Source organism: Marmota monax, unplaced genomic scaffold, assembly GCF_021218885.2.
Source record: "Marmota monax isolate L192 unplaced genomic scaffold, Marmota_monax_Labrador192_F-V1.1 WCK01_AAM20220418_F8-fsc00072, whole genome shotgun sequence".
NCBI lineage: Eukaryota > Metazoa > Chordata > Mammalia > Rodentia > Sciuridae > Marmota > Marmota monax.
In genome coordinates, this window is record NW_026692356.1 from 3,650,454 (window position 1) to 3,670,237 (window position 19,784).

Sequence of the window (19,784 nt, forward strand, 5' to 3'; positions counted from 1 at the left end):
AAACCTAGATTCCTTACCTCATTACCTGTATCAAAATAAATGCTGGATATATGGAAAACTTAAATACAAAAGATAAACAACAAAAGAACCAGAGGAAATACAAGTAAGTATGCTCATAATACAGAAAAGAAAAGGCCTTGTTAACCATGACAAAAAATCCTAGAAACCATATTGAAAAAGGTGGAAAGGGCTGGGGATGTTGTTCAGTGGTAGAGCACTGCCTAAACTGTGTGAGGCCCTTGGTTCTATTCCCAGCATCACAAAAAAAAAAAAAAAAAAAAGAGAGAGAGAGAGAGAAAGAAAAAGATGGAAGCTACAAAATACAACTATGAAGACCTCCATGCAGTTAAAAGAAAAATATTCAAGCCAGGTGCGGTAGCACACGCCTATAATCCCAGTGGTTCTGGAGGCTGAGGCAGGAAGATTGGGAATTCAAAGGAAGCCTCAGCAACTTCGAGGTACTAAGCAACTCAGTGAGACCAGACAGGGTCTAAATAAAATACAAAATAGGGCTGGGGATGTGGCTCAGTGGTCAAGTCCTCCTTAGTTCAACCTCCGGTATCCCCCTAAAAAAGATAAATATTCAAACACAAATATGACAATGAGTTTCTATCTCTAACATGCAAAGTGCTCTAACAAATCAATTAAAAAGTGAACAAACCAATTTTTAAAAAGAAATGGATACCGAGCACAGTGCAATCCCACTCAGGAGACTGAGGTAGAAGGATCACAAATTCAAGACCAGCCTCAAAAATTTAGTGAGGCCCTAAGCAACTTAGTGAGACCCTGTCTCAAATTAAAAAATAAAAAGTGTTGGAGATGTACTTCAGTGGTAAAGCACCCCTGGGTTCAATTCCCAGTTTAAAAAAAAAAAAAAAAAAGGAAAAGAAAATAGCAGATACCTTGTATAGCTGCTCCCAAGGATGCTTTCTCAGGAAAACACTGACAATATGGGAGCAGAACCCCAGCAGGGAAACTGTACTGTCCTTGAACTAACCCTGAAACACTACCCGAAGATGTTCAAGCCTCCCATAAATAATTTGATATTCTGAACTAGGAAATAAAGAATCAGGAAGCTGGGCTGGAATTGTAGCTCAGTGTAGAGCACTTGCCTAGCATGTGTGAGGCACTGAGTTCAATCCTTAGCATGACATAAAAATAAATAAATATTGTCTATCTAAAACTAAAAAAAAAAAAAATCAGGAAACAATCTGAAATTGAATCATGAGGAAAAGGCTTTCAAGTCCTTTCAAGTCCCTGATGCTGAGGTCTAAAAGATACCCTGGCTTAGTAGTTTACCTTCTTGGATTTCAATAAAGAATCATATCCTTTCAATAAACTCCATTTGTGGTATTTAAACTAGTCAGTAATTTGCTATTATTTATAACAAAAAAATTTTTAAACACTACTGAAAATTTCAGTCACTGAAGAAATACAAATATTCAAAAATAGTGTTCAAAGTTCACCAATATATAAACAATTGATGACAATTTTCACCTGATTGACAGACTAAGACTCTAATAATATCCACTGCTAGAAGAGAATTGGTAATTATCATATATTGTTGATAAGAGTATAAAATAATATAACCTTTGTGTGGGTCAGGAATGTGGTGGTATTGGGGAATGAACCCAGAGCCTCACACATGCTAAGAAAATGCTCTGCCACTGAGCTACATCCCCAGTCCCACCCTTCTGGAAGATAATTTATCTAGTGATAATTTAAGCATACGTATCTTGTGACCAAACAGTTTAACTTTCTAGAAATTAATTATATTAAAACATTTCAGGTATGTTGGGCATGGTGGTGCACGCCTATAATCCCAGGAGCTCGGGAGGCTGAAGCAGGAGGATCACAAGTTCAAAGCCAGGCTCAGCAACTTAGCAAGGCCCTAAGAAACCCTGTCTTGTGGGGGGCTGGCGTTATGGCTCAGCGGTAGAGCGCTCACCTCGAATGTGCAAGGCCCTGGGTTCGATCCTCATCACCAAATAAATAAAAGTTATTGTGTTCAACTACAAAAAAAATAAATATTAAAAAAAGAAAGAAAGAACCCCTGTCTCAAAATAAAAAAGTAAAAAGGGCTGGATGTGGCTCTGTGGTTGAATACCCTTGGGGGTTACAGAACTAGCAGCATAGCTCAATAGTAGAGCACTTGGTTAGCATGCATGAGGCCTTGATTTAGATCCCCCTACACTGCAAACAAATAAATAAATAAAGTTACCGAAGCATATATACAACCTTCACTGTAGCACTGTTTATCATATAAAACTGAGGGGAGAATAAACTAAATGCATGATGAAAGACCCCAAACGTTTCCTATAACACATAAAACACACTCCTTACTAGTCTCCAAGCCCTTCATGATCTGATTCTCAAAACACATCTGCAATATCCTGTCCTACCGTTCTTCCCCCACCTTTCTTTTTAAGCTACACTGACCCCTTCAATGTTCTTTGAACACATCAAGCAAACTCTCACCTCACAGCCTATGTACTTGCTCTTCCCTAGTAAGTATTCACATGGACTTTTCTCTCACTTAGTGCTGGTCTCTGTCCGAATGTTATCATCCTAAAGCATCTGTCCCCACCCCAATATGCTTCATGTAGAATCTAGAACCCCAAATAGAAAATATAAACTCTGACAACTGGGACATCATCTTGTTCACTCTCTATCCTCAGCATCTAACACAAAGCTTGGTACACAGTAAAAACTCAATAAATAATTACTGAATAAATAATTAAATAAATCATAGCCTATCCTTATAATGGGATAGTACATGGCCACTGAATGAAGTCTCTCATCTGAGATATTAAATAAAGCAAGTAAAAACATACAGTGTATCATATTTTTTACTTGAAGCATATATACATTTATATATATGAAAGAATACACAAAGAAGTCTGGATTAACATTCGCCAACCTATCGACTTCCCACAAGCTCTCAATCACAAGTGCAACTTTCATCTTTAGCTTCATATAAATCTGTATATAAATGTCAGTGGATTTAAGCCAGGCACAATGGCACACACCTGTCATCCCAGCTACTCAGGAGGTTGAGACAGGAGGACTCCAAGTTTGAGGTCAGCTGGGGCAACTTAGCAAGAGCCTGTCTCAAAATTTTTAAAAGGCTGGGGATATAACTAAATGACAGAGTGCTCACCTAGAATGCATAGGACCACAGGCAAATTTCCAGTACTCCAAAATTAAACAAAAAAAAGATGGCGCTTTTAGAAAAAAATAAACTGGCTGGGTGTGGTGACACATGTCTATAATCCCAGCGACTCAAGAAGCTAAGGCAGGAGGATCACAAGTTTGAGGCCAGTTTGGGCAATTTGGTGAGGCCCTATCTTAAAATAAAAAATAAAAAGGATTGGGGATATATAGTTCAGTGGCAGAGTGCCCCAGGTTCAATCCTCAGTACTATAATAATAATAAATAATAATTAATTATTAGTATTATTTAAAAAATAATATTAATTTTATATTCTGAAACACACATACTGGCTACTTAAACAAGTGCTTTAAAAGAAAAATACAAGCAATCATTATTCCTGAAATGCAAGAAATCTCATGATCCAGGCCCTACCTCATTAGCCTCACTGACCAGCATCCACCACTCGCCACTTCCCAGATTGTATCATGCTGTCTTATACTTGTGGGCTTTAGTTCAGACTTTCTCTTACTGTTCTAAAGACTAAACTCCAATTCAAATGCATTATCTCCTCTCTGAAACTGCAGATCAGAGGTTTCTAGTCTGTGAAAAACCCAAAGACAAATTTCTCTCTTGTTACAACAAATACATGGTAGTGTCACTATTTACATGTTGGTTTCTTCTCCTAGACATGAATTTCTGATCTCATATCCTCTCCCTCCCTATAAACATTGAAAAATAATTGTTAATGCATGTGTGTATAACTAGTTGATGTCACTAGTAATCTAGTGATAAAAAGAAAAGAACTACATACCTCTATTGGATGCAAGAATAACTCTCATCCAGTAGAAAGGATCTGCAGAATCTGATGACATGATTCCAAACAGTGGTATCTAAAAATATTGCACAAAATATTTTATGAAAATGTATTATAGGGCTAGGGTTGTGGCTCAGTGGCAGAGCGTTTGCCTAGCATGTATGAGGCACTGGGTTCAATTCTCAGCACCACATATGAATAAATGAATAAAATAAAGGTTCATCAATATCTAAAAATAAATTTTTAAATGTATTATATAAATTAACTTTGCATTTAATTTATAATGCATTCACTTAATATTTGCAATACTTTATTTGTGGTGCTGGAGATTGAACCAGGGCCTCACACTTACTAGACAAGTACTGAGCTACATCCCTAGTTCTTTTTAGGTAGAGAAGGTCTTGCTAAATTGTGAGGCTGGCCTAGAATTTATAACCCTCCTGCTTCTGCCTCCCAAGTAGCTGAGATTATAGGTATGGGCCATCATGCCTGGCAGCAATGAATCTTTAAAAAAGACTACTCTTATGTTCTGTAACAAAACAAGCATATTTTTAAGGGTAAGAGTCTTAAAACAGTCAAAATTATTAGTTGGGTGCATTTCACTAGTAAACACACCTGCCAATACTGACGATGTGCAACAATGCAAATATAATTAACACTATTAAACTACACACCTAAAATTGGCTAAGATGGTAAAATTTGTTATATTTTTTGTTACTATTTTAAAAAAAGAAATACTCTCAGGGCTGGGATTGTGGCTCAGAGGTGGAACACTCGCCTAGCATGCATGAGGCACTGGGTTCGATCCTTAGCACCATATTAAAATAAAATATTGTGTCCACTTATAATTTAAAAATAAATATTTTTTTTTTAAAGAAATACTCTCAGCTGGGCATGGTGGCACATGCCTATAATCCCAGAGGCTCAGGAGGCTGAGACAGGAGGATCGTGAGTTCAAAGCCAGCTTCAGCAACAGCAAGGTGCTAAGCAATATAGTGAGACCCTGTCTCTAAATAAAATACAAAATAGGGATGGGGATGTGGCTCAGTAGTCGAGTGCCCCTGAGTTCAATCCCTAGTACAAAAAGAACAGAATTACTCTCATCAGATTATAGGATATGATATCTGCCTAGTCATAGAATAATTTTGCAAAAGTTTTATACTAATCAACCAAGATCACATTCATAGTTATAAAACTGAAGATTACACATACAGTGGAATATTACATAGTCGCTAAAAATTATAATTATGAAATTGTAATAACGTGAGGAAGAACTTATAACAGTACATATAAAACAGCTCTCAAGCCAGGCACAGTGGCACACACCGGTAATCCCAACAGCTCGGGAGGCTAAGACAAGAGGATCATGAATTCAAAGCAAGCCTCAGCAACTTAGTGAGGCCATAAGCAACTCAGTGAGACCCTGTCTCTAAAAAAACTTTTTTTTTTTAAGGACTGGGGATATGATTCAATGGTTAAGCGCCCCTAGGTTCAATCCCTGGAACTAAAAAAAAAAAGTTCTCAAACTAGTTTACTCTTGCCTTCCAGGAGATATTTGGCAGTGTCTGGAGATATCTTTGGTTGTCATAACTTGGTAGAGGTGATATTAACAGCATCTGTGGGTAGAGGCCAGCAATGGTGCCAAGAATTCTACACTACACAGGAAAGCCGTCCCCTGACAGCAATTATCCTGCCTAAAATTCAGAAGTGCCACTGTTAAGAAACTCTGTTACAAAAACAAAAGTACAGGGGCTGGGAATATAGCTCAGTGGTAGAAGGTATTGCTCAGCATGTGCCAGACCTGGCTTCAAGTCCCAGCACTGCAAAAATAAACAAGTAAAAACAAAGATTCAAACCATATAAATTAGGGCAGGGGTTGTGGCTCAGTGGTAGAGCGATTGCCTAGCATATGTGAGGCACTGGGTTCAATTCTCAGCACCCCATATAAACAAATAACAAATAAAAGTCCATCAAGAACTAATAAATTTTTTTAAAACTGTATAAATTAAAAAGTTATTTAAAAAGATGAACACTCCCCGTATGGGCCACCAAAACAAAACAAAGTTGAACACTATAAAAAACATATAGAAAATAAAAAACTAGGAGTAGCTTTTAAAAATCTTAAATAGTGATTATCTCTAGAGAGTAGGATTATATTGACCTTTTCTTCCTTATTCAAATAGTGATTACCTCTAGCTAGTAGGATTATATCGATTTTTCTTCCTTAATTATCAAATTATTTTATGATACTTATTAATTTTTAATCAGGACAAAACAAAACACCTGAACTATAGATTGCTTCCTATCATGTGACTCATGTTTAGAATACAGCCTTTAGTCATATCCCTTCTCATCCACGAGAAGATCAGGCAAAGAAAAATACATTGCTAATTTCAAAAAGTTCTCTATATGAAACTTGATTTTTTAAAAAGTTTCAAAAGATGCTACCAGTAATTTTACTTATTTGCTTACTTATTTATTGACCCAGGATTTTGCTATGTTACTGGCCTCAAACTCATGGCCTCAAGTGATCCTCAACCTCCTGAGTAGCTGGGAATATAGGCATGTACCACTGCACACAGTTCCAGCAATTCTAAACAAACTAGACTTTTTTACTGTTCAAATTTATTATCTAGGTAACAAAATGAGTGAAGTGTGAAGCATGGATATTTCATGTATACCCTGTAGCTGTAGAAAACTTTTCAGTTAAGGTGAGGGATGAGGAATAAGGACAGTCTATATCAAAGTATAATGCTAAATAGTAAAGAAGTTAGTTGGTCCAATTATATTCCTTAATAGGTACCCATTACCTCCATGGTTAGCTGCTTTGTGGGAAACTGAACAAGAAAAAGTCAACCAACTTCCCCTAAGCAATGGTCTTTTCTGTAGTCACTAGGATTACTAAATTTGGTTCTAATTTTATATCCCCATAAATTCCAAAGCTACAGGATCATATAAAACAGTTGGGCAGAATACAGAGCTATTTTCTATTAATATGTCATAGTTGAAGAGTTCCAAACTTTTCATATATAATCAGTTTCAATTTGTTAAAAAAAATATATAAGCAGGAGGTCAGTTAGCCAGGGGTGTTTCCACACTGGGAACTTCAGGAAGGCAAAATGAAACGGAATTTAAAGGCATTCCTTGTGATTAATTTTGGATTCAAGGCATCAACCAATCATAGTCAAATAGTCATTGGTTCTATAGAGACCACCCACTGGACCATATAGAAATAAGGCAAACAGCTAGCCATAGCCAATCAAGTAATTTTTTTACTTCCACGTTCAACCTATAAGAGCTCACTCCCCATGCCTCTGGAGCAGAGCTCTCTATACTTCTTCCACTGTTGAGTGAAGCCAACCAGATACATGATTCCTTTAATGCTCAATTAAACTGTTACATTTATTTTGTCTAATAACAAACTTGGTAAAATACAGTATACTATTTTGGAGAAACAAAGCAGTCCACGCTCTAATGGAAACATGAGTTGATCAAGTGAAAAAATAAAAAATAAGCATTAGGGATTTTCAAAGGTACTAGGAACTGAAAACCAAATAAGATAGATCTGTGTTAAGATGGAAAGTTGCAATCACATTACAGAAATTTCCTCCTCTAGCACATAACAAAGCACATTTTAAAAAACAGTTAAAATTATAACAAGAATGAAAGAAAACTAAGAGAAACAAAAAAGCAAAAAGAATCTGGACAGCATCCAAACAAGAAAAAGGATTATAAATCTGAAGGACTGGTGATAGTTAGGAGAAAACACCAGACATCTGAGCATCCAGTACAAAGGTACTCCTAACCATCACAATGGGAAGTTAATAGAATCCTCTGAATTCCCACCAATATTCCAACTACACAGATATCCTTATCTTGTTCCCTCCTTTGGTTAAGAGGAAGTAAAAATAGCTGCTGGGGAAAAAAAAAAATGAATGAAAGAAAAGTGAGTAATGTGGCTGATCTTGTAGTATGGAATTAAAGATTATAGGACTGCCCTAAACCGGAACTCAGGAATTACCTGGAGCTTGGAATGGAATACAGTTTTCAGCTCAGGTGATGAGAATCCTCTCAAGATAGTTAACAAAAATTTAATAAGAAAGCAGAGTCCTGGTAGAATTTAATGCACTTAGCTTAACTCATTTCCCATCACTTCCTTAAGCTGAAGAAAACTAGCTTGAAGCTGTTTGAGATTCACTGGAAAGAGAATTAAGAAATCACCCACACTGGGCAGATCTGTCTAAGCATTAGACAAAAAGAAACATCTTAGCAACTATGTAAACACAAAAAAATAAAGTAATATAAAATGTATAAATCAATTACAAAGAACCGTGCTGAGAAATGTCTTGAGTACTGCATACTGAACCAACGGTGCTCTACCACTGAAGCTACATTTCCAGTTCTGAGACACAGTCTCACTAAGTTGCCCAGGCTAGCCTTGAATTTACAATCCCCCTGCCTCAGTCTCCTGTATTTCTGTGATTACAGGAATGCACAATGGTGCCAACGTCATTCTTTTCTAGTGAGAAGTGTTACTTTTTCCTTTGAGTTGTTTTTTTCTTCCTGGGTTCTGTGGCTGCAAAGTCCAAAACATTTGCTCTCTGGGATTTCACAAATAAGTCTGTTGACCTCTGAATAAGAAGATTCAGGGCTGGGGTTGTGGCTCAGTGGTACAGCCCTTGCCTAGCATGTGTGAGGCACTGGGTTCGATCCTCAGCACCACATGTAGATAAATAAAAAATAAAGGTCCATCAACAACTAAAAGATATTTTAAGAAAAAGAAAAAAAAAAAAAAGAAGAAGAAGATTCAGTATCAAGATGATAATTCTCTTAAATTAACCTATAAACTCAAAGCAATACAAATCATAATCCCAGCAGCTTTCTTGTAGAAAATGAAAAGCTAATTTAAAAAACATATTTGAAAGCCAGGAATGGTGGCACATGCTTGTAATCCCAGAGGCTCAGAAGGCTGAGGCAGGAGGACCTCAAGTTCAAAGCCAGCCTTAACAAAAGCAAGGCACTAAGCAATTCAGTGAGACCTTGTCTCTAAATAAAATACAAAATAGGGCTGGGAATGTGACTTAGTGGTTGAGTGTCCCTAAATTCAATACCTAGTACCCAACCCCCCAAAAAAGGTATATGAAAATATGAGGGACCCAAAATAGCCAAAACAATTTTGAAAAAGAACTAAGTTGGGGAACTTTTACAAACTGATTGCAAGACTTCCTATGAAATTACAGTAATTAAAACAGTGTTATGGTTTGGATATGAGGTATCCTCCAACAGCTCACGTGCGAGACAATACAAGAAGATTTCAAGGAGAAATGATTGGGTTGTAAGAGTCTTAACCCAATCAGTGATTTAATCCCCTGACAGGGTTTAACTGAGTGGTAATTGAAGTGGTAGGGTGTGGCTGGAGAAGGCAAAAATTGGGGCATGGCTTTGGGTATATATTTTTATCTGGTGAGTGAAGTCTTCTCTTTCTCTCTGTGCTTTCTGATCATGATGTGAGCTGCTTCCGTCCACCACACTCCCTAGACATGATGTTCAGCCTTTCCTTGAGCCCCAAGGAATGGAGCCAGCTTACTATGGATGAAGACCTCTGAAACCATGAGCCCTCAAATATAGTTGTGCTGGTTGGGTCATTCAGTCACAGCAGTAAAAAAGCCAACTAAAACAAAAAGTGGTTTAGTATTAATGATAGACATAATGATGAATGCAAGAGAGTAAAGAAAAAGAATCATGCTATGTGATGACTTTATTTTCAACAAAAATGCCAACATAATTCAATGTGGGTATTTTTCAACAAATTTTTCCAGAAATGGATATCCATGTAAAAAGAATAGACTCCTACCTCATGCCAAACCCAACTATCAATTTGAAACAGATAATAGACAAAGCTAAAACTAAAATATTTAGAAGAATACATGAAAAATTATCCATGACCTTAAATATGTAAAAAATTATTAGTTATGAAATCAAAACCAGGAATGACCAAAGAAAAAGATAAGACTGCAGCTTAGTTCAGTGGTAAAGTACATGCCTAGCCCTGGGTTTAATCCTCAGCACCATAAAACAAAACAAAATAACAAAGAAAAAATAAAATTAAAAAAAAAAAAAAAAAACAATGGGTGGGGCTCAGTGGTAAAGCACCCCAGGTTTAATCCCTAGTACCATAAAAAATAAATAAGGGCTGTGGGTGTTGTTCTCTGGTAGACTCTTGCCCAGTATGTGGAGGCCCTGGTTGGACCCCCAGTATAGCAGGGGGAAAAAAAGAAGTATCATCATTGGATTTACCCTTCTTTCTTTTTCTTTTTTGGTTATGATAGGGATTGAACCCAGGGCTTCATGCTATGCAAGCATCTTACCACTGAGCTGCATCTCCAAGCTGGGGTTTATTAATTTTTTTAATATTTATTTTTATATATCTTTATTTTATTTATGTGGTACTGAAGATCAAACCCAGTGTCTCTTGCATGGTAGGCAAGTGCTGTATCTCTGAACCACAACCCCAGGCCCTTACTAATTTTTAAACAGTAAATATACCAAGGTTCTAAAAAATCTGTTTTAATGGAATATTTAAATTAATATACGCTATTCACAACATGAAAAAAGTAAACTGGAAAAATATTACAATATGTTGCTTTTACATACAAAAAGGTATCCAAATCAATAAGGAAAAAAGTGTCTTTAAGGAAAAAAATGGGCAAAAGCCATGATCTGAAAACAAAAAAAAAGAAAAGAAAAATTGTTCAAACTCACGAGTAAACCAAAATAATACTCAGAACAAGACAATCAATTTCGGGCCAGATGTGATGGCACAATCTATAATCCTGTTACTCCTAGGAGACTCAGGCAGGAGGATCATAAGCCAGCCTGGGCCACATAAGGAGACCTTGTCTAAGAAAGAAAAAAATATCACCACTTTCATAATCAAAATCATTCAGATTAGGGCTGCAGGAATAGCTCAGTGGTACACAATTTCTCTAGCACTCTTGAGATCCGGATTTAATCCCCAGCACCATATACACACAAGTAACAATAATAATAAGAATTCAGATAAAAAGGAATAACAATGCTTAATATAATTCAGTATATTTATTATTTTAACTAAAACATGTTTCTCAAACCTAATCAAGACCTTAGAACAACAGTACAGACACTCATTTAATATTATGATTGGTTACATACCTGACAACATACTAAGAAAATGAAGAGAGTTATAGCAGTCCATAATACCTTCTCTCTAAACTGGATCTGTACAACAAAAACCAAAGAAAGATCAATTCAAGCCAAGAATACCAAATTTAAAATAAAAATCTTTTTAAAGCACAATCAACATTCCATGCCATGACATGTTTTTATTATTTACTGTTGAAATTCCCTTTCACCCTAGTTTGTAGCAGGTAAAATAAACAGCTAAACTTCTCAAACACTGTTATCTACTTTTCAAAAAGAAGAGTTAAATATAAGCAGTTTTCACATGCACTGTACCATGGTAAATGAAACTGAAAAGGTGGCAAAGCAAAACACAGACTGCAAACGTATAGACTTCAGTTAACACTGTGCCATGCACACCTAGGACTACCTATGATGCTTTACAGCTTTACAATTTTAAATAGGTCGTCTTAGAATATTCTAAAAACCGCAAAAAGCTAGGGTTTCTTGGGATGTCTTAAATACAGCTGGAATGACTATTTTTACTATCTCAAATCATTAAAACACAAATACACTTCTAAATAAAACAATAAGTTTAACAAAAATTTTACCTATCTCTTTCTCCAGTCCTATGCCTGCTAGTTTTATAAGAAATTGAAAGTTCAGGGGCTGTGATTCTAGCTCAGTGGTAAAGCGCTTGCCTAGCATGTATGAGGCACTGGGTTCAATCCTCAGCACCACATAAAAATAAATAAAAGTTCAGAAGAGGAACATATGGGAACTGGCCAGTTTGGAAATAACAGTATTTCTGGAATTTAGCTCCAAAAGTACACAATGATGGAAAATGATCCAATTCAATTACTGTATCTTCTCACTGCATTCCTATGATTTTTCTCTCCAATGAATAAATCAACACATGGCAGGTATATACTTGCACAATTATAATTCGTTTATGGAAAACAGTTGTATTCATCAAAACCTACCCCAGCAGTCTGGGCCATTTATATTCCAGCAGATCACATCATTAGCAAGCATAAACTATACCCTATACTAAAGGAATTATAAAGGATTACCAAGGACAGGAGAATACTGTTTGTTAACTAACATGTCAAAGACACACTTGGGGAAAAAAAAAAAAGACACACTTGGCTTGGAAATGTTAAAACTTAAAGAATAGTCATTTTTGAAAGCATGAGGAAACTGTCTACACTTTAGCAGGCCTATACTAGTTTTATTCATTTTCTGTCTCTTTCATGGAGGATGAGCAAGATATATTTTTCCAACTTCAACCAGAAAAGGACTGGGGAAATAAATCAATCTTATTGGTTTAATAAGATAATTCATTTAGCTAACCAGTATATTACTAAAGTATTTTACTTACTTTCCTTTCAGGTTTCTGTATTTCTGGTAGAACTGCACAGAAAGGCTTGATAACTTCTAAAAATTTGACTGTAAAAAAATTTTAAAAAAAGTATTATAAAGTTTTTTAAAAAATGTATCTTTTTGCCAGGCACGGTGGCACATACCTATAATTCCAGCAACTTGGGAGGCTGAGTCAGGAGGATCGCAATTTCAAAGCCAGCCTCAGCAAATGGCGAGGCACTAAGCAACTCAGTGAGACACTGTCTCTAAATAAAATACAAAATAGGACTGGGGATGTGGCTCAGTGGTTGAGTGCCCCCAGTACAAAAAAAAAGTATCTTTTTGTAAAATCAAATATAAATGTTCTTTAACTTTGAACAGCAATTTACCCCATCCCCCCAAATTAAATAATCATGATGCTCTCCATTTCAAATGAATATATAAAGGAACGGATATAAAGAATCCAAATGGTTTGATGGATTGTCAATAAAAGAAATCAAGTGTCCTTTCACTATAACTTTGTTTCCTCACACTTCTATGCAATTTTCTATATACACAAAAGGAATTATTCAGAGCATTACTATGTCAAAAAAAAAAAAAAAAGAGCAGTCTAGTATAGTACCTGCAAGGCAATGCATTGTGGAAGAAAGTAGACATATAAGAGGAAGAAGAAATGGGGATGCCTTCTCTACTGAGGAAAGGAAGGCAGGAAATGGGCTTCACCTGCAGCGCTAACTTACACCGAAATATACCAAAATGTGTTAAGTGAAAACATCACGAAATCTACCCCCTACAATTAATCTTTTTCTTTTCTTTTCTGTAGTGCTGGGGATAGAACCCAGGGTCATGCTCATGGTAGGCCACTGCTCTACCACTGAGTTAAACCCCCAGCCCTAAAGGTTTTTTGGGGGTTTTTTTTCCCCTTCTCTTCTGGGGATTGAACCCAGGGCCTTCCACATGACTACCACCGAGCAACTCCCCCAGCTCTATAGTTAACTTTTTAGTACAAAATCTCTGCTTCATTTCATTAAGCCACATCTCAATGTTTGGTCATCCACTCTATTAACAGCATCAAAACACACTTGCTTATGTACAAGAATCAGTTCAGAAAACAACAATACATTTCATTAGAAAGTACTGCTTACCCAGACTATTATGCTATATAAAAATAAGGTAAACCAAGGTTCTTTAAAGATGGACACTAAAGGGCTGGGCATATAACTCAGTAGCAGAGGACTTGCATAGCACATGCAAGGCCCTGGGTTCAAACCCAGCACAGAGGGGGTAAAAAAAAAAAACATTGCTTTCAGGATTAACTTAAGTCTTGTTAAATAACTGGAGGATAAAGACTACAATCTCTTAAGCTTTAGTCCTTTGCAGTCTATAATGGATTCAAACACAAGCCATAGCTGGCTATTAGATTCTTCTTCCCAACAGACATTGGTTTCTGTATACCAACCTCCTTAAATTCTTTTAAAGCACCTCCACAGCTGGCCAGAAGTTGACTACACTATCTTTAAAAAAAAAAAAAAAAAAATCTTAAAAGCAGAGTATAGGGACTGGGGTTGTAGCTCAGTGGTGGAGTGCTTGCCTCTCAGGTGTGGGTGCTGGGTTCAATACTCAGTACCACATAAAAATAAACAAACAAAATTAAGATTTAAAAAAAAAAAAAAAAACAAGCGGGGCATGGTGGCCAGCACCTGTAATCCCACCAATTTGGAAGGCTGAGGCAGGGGGATCAAGTTCCAGGCCAACCTTGACAACTTAGTGAGACCCTGTCTCAAAATAAAAAAATAATAAGGGCTCAACCTCACTGGTTGAGGGCCCCTGAATTCCATTCCCAGTACTGGGGGGGGAAAAATCAACAGTAGAAAATTCCATCTTTAATAGAAGAATTCAGTAATTGTCATGGGCATATGTTTGTGACCCAAGTACCATTATGGAGTGTTTGGAAAGTAAACCTGAATTATGAAAGCATTCATCTCTCAAGGAAAACAAGATCATCACAGCAGGAAACTTCCTAGACTCTTTAACCCTTGTACTTTCCACCTCAATTCAAGCCACTCTCCAGGATTTCTTAGCATTTTATCATCTTTTGTATTGGGCTATTCATGTTCAAGCAATGCTTCTGTATGCATTTGTCTATGCTTGTGTTGCAGAATTTTACTCCTTACAGGTAAATTCAAAGAGAGCGGTATCTTCTGCTTCATTTCCAGATTTCCCCAAATGCCCTAGTTAGCCGATAAGTGTACCTGGGTATGCAGTTATTCATTCATGAAACAAACCTCTGAACAGGTAGGTTAAGTATCTATGCGAATATACGTGGGGTTGAATGTTTGGGGGGAGGGCACTCAAAGGATTCCCACAGTGTGAGGCCTTGTCCCTAAGGCTTACAGACAGGGCCCTACACAGTTTCCAGTAAACGCTACAGAACGAATGGCATGAAGCAGGAAAATGTTGTGCTACCAATCACACTCCTTTCCTCCCCTAAATCACATGCCATGTATCACTTTATTTTTTTTTAAACGAGCTAAGAAGACTTATTCATCACAACCAACGAAGGGTGACTCGGGAATAAAAAACACAGCTTTCCTAAGCTCCAGAAAAAAATCACAACTGGTCCAGGGTTAGCCTGCTGCCTTAACTCCCCGCCCCCAAAACGAATGGCCTCCCGGCTCCATCCCCGCTCCTCGCCGCCTCTCCAGCGCAACGCCCGGGCCTCCGGCTCCCGGTCCCCAGGCGAGGCCTCGCACGCCAGAAGGAGCCTCAGCGGAGGCCCCCACCCGCGCCCTCCGCAGCAGCCCGGAGCGGCCCGCGCATCCCCGGCCCGCGGGCTGGACGACCCCCGCGGGCGCCGGCCCTACCACCTCCAGCCCCCGCGGGGCCCGGGCCCCCGCGAGAGCCCCGCTCCAGCCGCCGCTACTCACTGCCCATGGCGGCGGCTGGGGAGGACCAGCGGGGCACAGCGGCCTCGGCGCTGCCTTCGCTCGGCTCCCACGGCTCGGGCCTCGGCACCGGCTCCGGACGCGCTCCGGCTGGCCCCACGCAGGCTCCGCCCCGAATCACGTGACCCGCGCCCCCGCTCTGCCCGGCCCCGCCCCCAGACCGGGCCCCGGCCGTTGGCAGACGTCCGCCGCGTCGTCATGGTCACCGCCGGCGCGGAGGCCGGGCGGGGCGCCGGGAGGCGGGGATGGCCGCGCTCGTGGGTGTGACTCGAGGGGGGCTGAGGGCTTCTGCGGCTTCCGAGGGGCAGGGGCGGCCCGGGTTTTACCTTTCTGAGCAGGTTTCTCAAACCAGCGCGGAGAAAGGACAGTTTCCTAGTCCGCGCGGGCGCCTCTGCTGGTCCCTGAGACCTGGGGCCCGAGGCCCCGGGAACTTCCAGTTGGTTCAGTCTTCTAGTAACCTTTTGGTATTTTGAAAAAGAATTGTTACACATTGTGTATCGTTAATAGCTTAGGAGACTCCTCTTTTCTGCCGCCACTAATACTCCTTCTCCATCCTCTTCCAAATGAGTGTGTCAGGGTTTTAGGCCCCCTGCGTCGTGCCCCTTCCTGGAGCCAGCGTTTTCTGACCCCGTGGGGCTCCTGTTACCCCTTCTGGGACGGCGGCGTGGTTAGAAAGCTGCCCTACCTTTTAATCACTCGGCTGCTTTTGAATGGCTTTAGGCTGTCAACCATTCACAGCTACACGGATAAGGATCATGATACCCACCTCTAAGGGTGTAAAAGTTAAAAAAACTAAACTCAGCAATTGGCACATAGAAGGCCTTCCATTTTATTTTCCTTACTCAAATTTTGAACCCCTGCAATCAAACTTCTGCTCTAAAGTCTGCTGAAACAAACTATTTTAAAGGTAACTGATGACCTATAATCACCAAATCCGAGGATGTGTTCTAATGTTCAGATAGACGTCCAAGAAGGGAATTATTTATATAATTTATATCAAAAGTCACTCTCACAAAGCCGGTATTTGATACCGTCTGTGAGCTTTAACGCCTCCAAATGACTTCTCCGTGTGGCATGGGCTTCCTTGCAACCTGGTATCTGGGTGCCAAAGGATTTCCTAGGAAGTGACCCAGTGTCTCTTTCATTACATTGGGTTTGTAGAGGCAGTCAAGAAGGTCTGCTCAACTTCAAGGAAGAGGGCAAAGAGACACCACCCCTAGAGGAGGGAGTGGCAAGGTTCTGGAAGACCCTGTGTGACTCATATATTGCTGTGGCCATTTTTGGAAAATACAATATGCCGCAATCAGAATCTCCCATTCTTTGAATTCATTCTTACCTCACTCTACTTTGTATTAATCACTTTCATACTTGTCTAATCTCCCTTTACATCACAGTAAATTTGGGGAGGTGGAACTTAATTTCTGTATCATCTGCAAATGATTGACTTAAATGCACTGTTTTTGTGAAGGGCACTCAACCACTGGACTACATTTTCAGCCCTTTTAATTTCTTTCATTGTGAGACAGAGTCACGCTAAATATCCCAGGCTGGTCTCAATCTTCCTGCCTCAGCCTCCTGAGTTGCTGGGATTATAGGCATGGGCCACCACGCCCAGCTTAAATATGATGTTGACACAAGATAGTCAACTAATTACATGAACACAGTATCTTTAAAATAAAGATGCACTAAATTGAAAATCTAACTGACAACACAATTTACTCCTCTTTACTGCCTATGTCTGGGATAGGTCCATATTTGAAGAGTGAGGCTGGGAGTAAGCTTTGTCACCCTGGGTAATTTATGAATTACACTTCTGTCATTCTTCAGTCTTTCTACTACTAATGTTACCCAGGACTTTTCCTTAACTAACTACAATATGCCAGCTGGTCCTCATCACTGTACTTTGACCTCTCAAATTCCTTTAGCATATACAACAAGAAAATTTTTCTCTCCCTAAACATAAAATAGTTTTTTTTTTTCAAATAGGCTATCAGTTTACTAATGACCCGGGGCAACCTATCTATCTTTTACTTCTAAGTATTTCTAAGATCCAAACAATGTCATTCAAGAAACTAAGAAATATGAGGGGGGAAAAAAGAAATTATTTTTCTATTTAAATAGACAACATTAAGGGGCTGGAGATGTGGCTCAAGCGATAACTCACTCCCCTGGCATGCACGGGGCGCTGGGTTCGATCCTCAGCACTGTTAGGTTCAGGAGAGGCTGAGTAAGCTGACTGCAGGGCATGCCAAACAAAGTTAGCTGCAGGATGCCCTGGTCACTCAAACCCTCTGTCTGGTTCTTTATCAACTATTTGCTTCAAGCCCAAATGCCCACGCCCCCACTCAAGGCTGAACACTCAACGCCCCCTGCTCAAGGCGGAACACGTAAACCCCCCTTGTGCCAACAAGGCAGCTTGCAGACCCAGAGACCTCATTAGATTTGGGCTATAATAACTTCCTCCTGCCAGGCCCCTCTGTCTCTTGCTATCTCTCTTGCTTTCTCTGTCTCTCTCTTACTCTCTCTTTCTCTCTCTCTCTCTCTCTCTCTCCTCTTTCTCTCTTTTCTCCTCTGTTGCACTGCTGCAATAAAGATCTCTTGGTTGCTCTGAGTGTTATGGTCACTTCCCTTTCAAGCACCACATAAAATAAAATAAAGATGTTGTGTCCACCAAAAACTGAAAAATAAATATTAAAAAATATTCTCTCTCTCTTTCTCTCTTTAAAAAAAATAAATAGATAACATTAATAACAATTTTCATTAAATATAACTTTGTAATTTTACTGATTTACATGAGTGGTGCTAAGTTACATGATGAGGCTTGATACAAGAAAAAAGTAGCAAGGTATGCAGAAAGAAAAGGGAGGTAACTACTATAGAAATGTTAAATCAATATACTAATACACATATTTAAGATGTGAATTATGAATCTGCTATGCCCAGAACATCGATTCTGAAAGATATTTTTAGTTGCATGTTAAAGTGGAGAGGGAGTGGGTCCATTCTACCACCAGAATCCCCCATAAATTCTCAGAAAAACAGTGTTATGACCCAAGAACAGCAGATGGTAAAGGCTCCACAGCACCAAGCCAAGTGAATCTACATAGTTTGCAGTTTGGTTATGCTTCTAGTACTGTTGTAGGGACAAAGGAGGCAAGGCACCGAAGATAGCAGGAAACAATTTTATTTGGCTGCAGCCAGGTTCAGAGGGCACAGCTTTTGCTGCAATCAACTAATCCCCTGAACCCAGAGTTCAGGGAGTTTCAGAATTTTATACCCAACATGTAAGGGGAGGGGCTCAGAAGTTCACAGTCTGCAGAAGTTCACATAAAAGCAGCTTTTTCTTTCACTGTTCTGGGCAAGTTAACTCTTCAAGGACAACACCTGAGAAGGGGGGAGCTTCTTCTCCCCTTTCTTTCCTCCCCCTGCCAGCTGTTACCATGGAGCCCATTTGTAACTTATCTTAAAAATGTAGACATCTTTGTGAAGCCCCAGCTCAAGGCCAGAGGCCTTGTTTGCACATCTCTACAAAGTACTATACTGGATATGTTTGTGAAAAACTAGTAAGGAGGTGTCCAGCACCTGGAGTGCTACTATCTTCTAGGCCAGTGGCCAAGTATACAGGGCGACACGAAAATAAGAAGTTTATCTACATTGAACTCTTTTGCAGTGACTCTTTTGCTGACAGTCCTAAAATCAGCCATGGTGAAGAGGGCTTTTCTGTGGAAAAAACTACTAGGTGTAATTTCATATGGAGGGAGTCAGTTGGTCATCTATAAGAAATACCCAAGCATGCCCAAGGACATTGGGAAGGTCCCTCTGTTAAAGTGTTCTTTAAATACCACAAATAAATATATTGCATCTGGGACTTTCACAACCAAAACTGATTAACCAGGAGCTGAAATCCCCATATCAGAAACCAAAGTCTGATATCATAAGAACAATTAAGGGGTTAGGGATCATGGCAAAATATACCACAAATCAATGTCATTTAGCTAAAACTATTTAATTTAAAAGTATACTGTTAGAAGATCGTATAGCCAGAGGTTTGTATTTAATAGGACCCAGGATTAAGGATGATAGATAAAACCTTGAGGAACACAAATTGGGAATAATTTAGTTTTGGCTGGAGGAATGCAGAATGAAAATGATGGTAGTAATAGGACTTTGAAAAAAGGAAAAAAAAAAATAAAAGTAACTAAGATCCAGTTTTGAGGTCATCTGTACATGGCTTTAAATTGTAGCTAAAGAATGTTTCCCTGTCTACCATGTTTAATGACAATGGAGTCTGGAATCATGTAGCTAATGACCTAGTTCTCCAACTCACATCTAATCAAAACATAACACAAGTA

The 19,784-nt window shown here is 39.0% G+C and overlaps 1 protein-coding gene across 2 annotated transcripts in view; it reads right to left on the reverse strand.

The window, feature by feature from the left end:
- Sec61a2 (SEC61 translocon subunit alpha 2) overlaps positions 1-15,534 on the reverse strand; it is a 30,278-nt gene extending 14,744 nt beyond the window's left edge. For both annotated transcript variants that reach the window (XM_046442312.2, XM_046442313.2), the window contains exons 1-4: positions 15,415-15,534; positions 12,507-12,574; positions 11,159-11,224; positions 3,965-4,043 (exon numbers count right to left, since the gene is read on the reverse strand). In XM_046442312.2, coding sequence (XP_046298268.1) covers positions 3,965-4,043; positions 11,159-11,224; positions 12,507-12,574; positions 15,415-15,421 — 220 coding nt within the window. In that variant the 5' untranslated portion in view covers positions 15,422-15,534. The remainder of the gene's footprint in view (positions 1-3,964; positions 4,044-11,158; positions 11,225-12,506; positions 12,575-15,414) is intronic.
- Between the last annotated feature and the right edge of the window lie 4,250 nt (positions 15,535-19,784).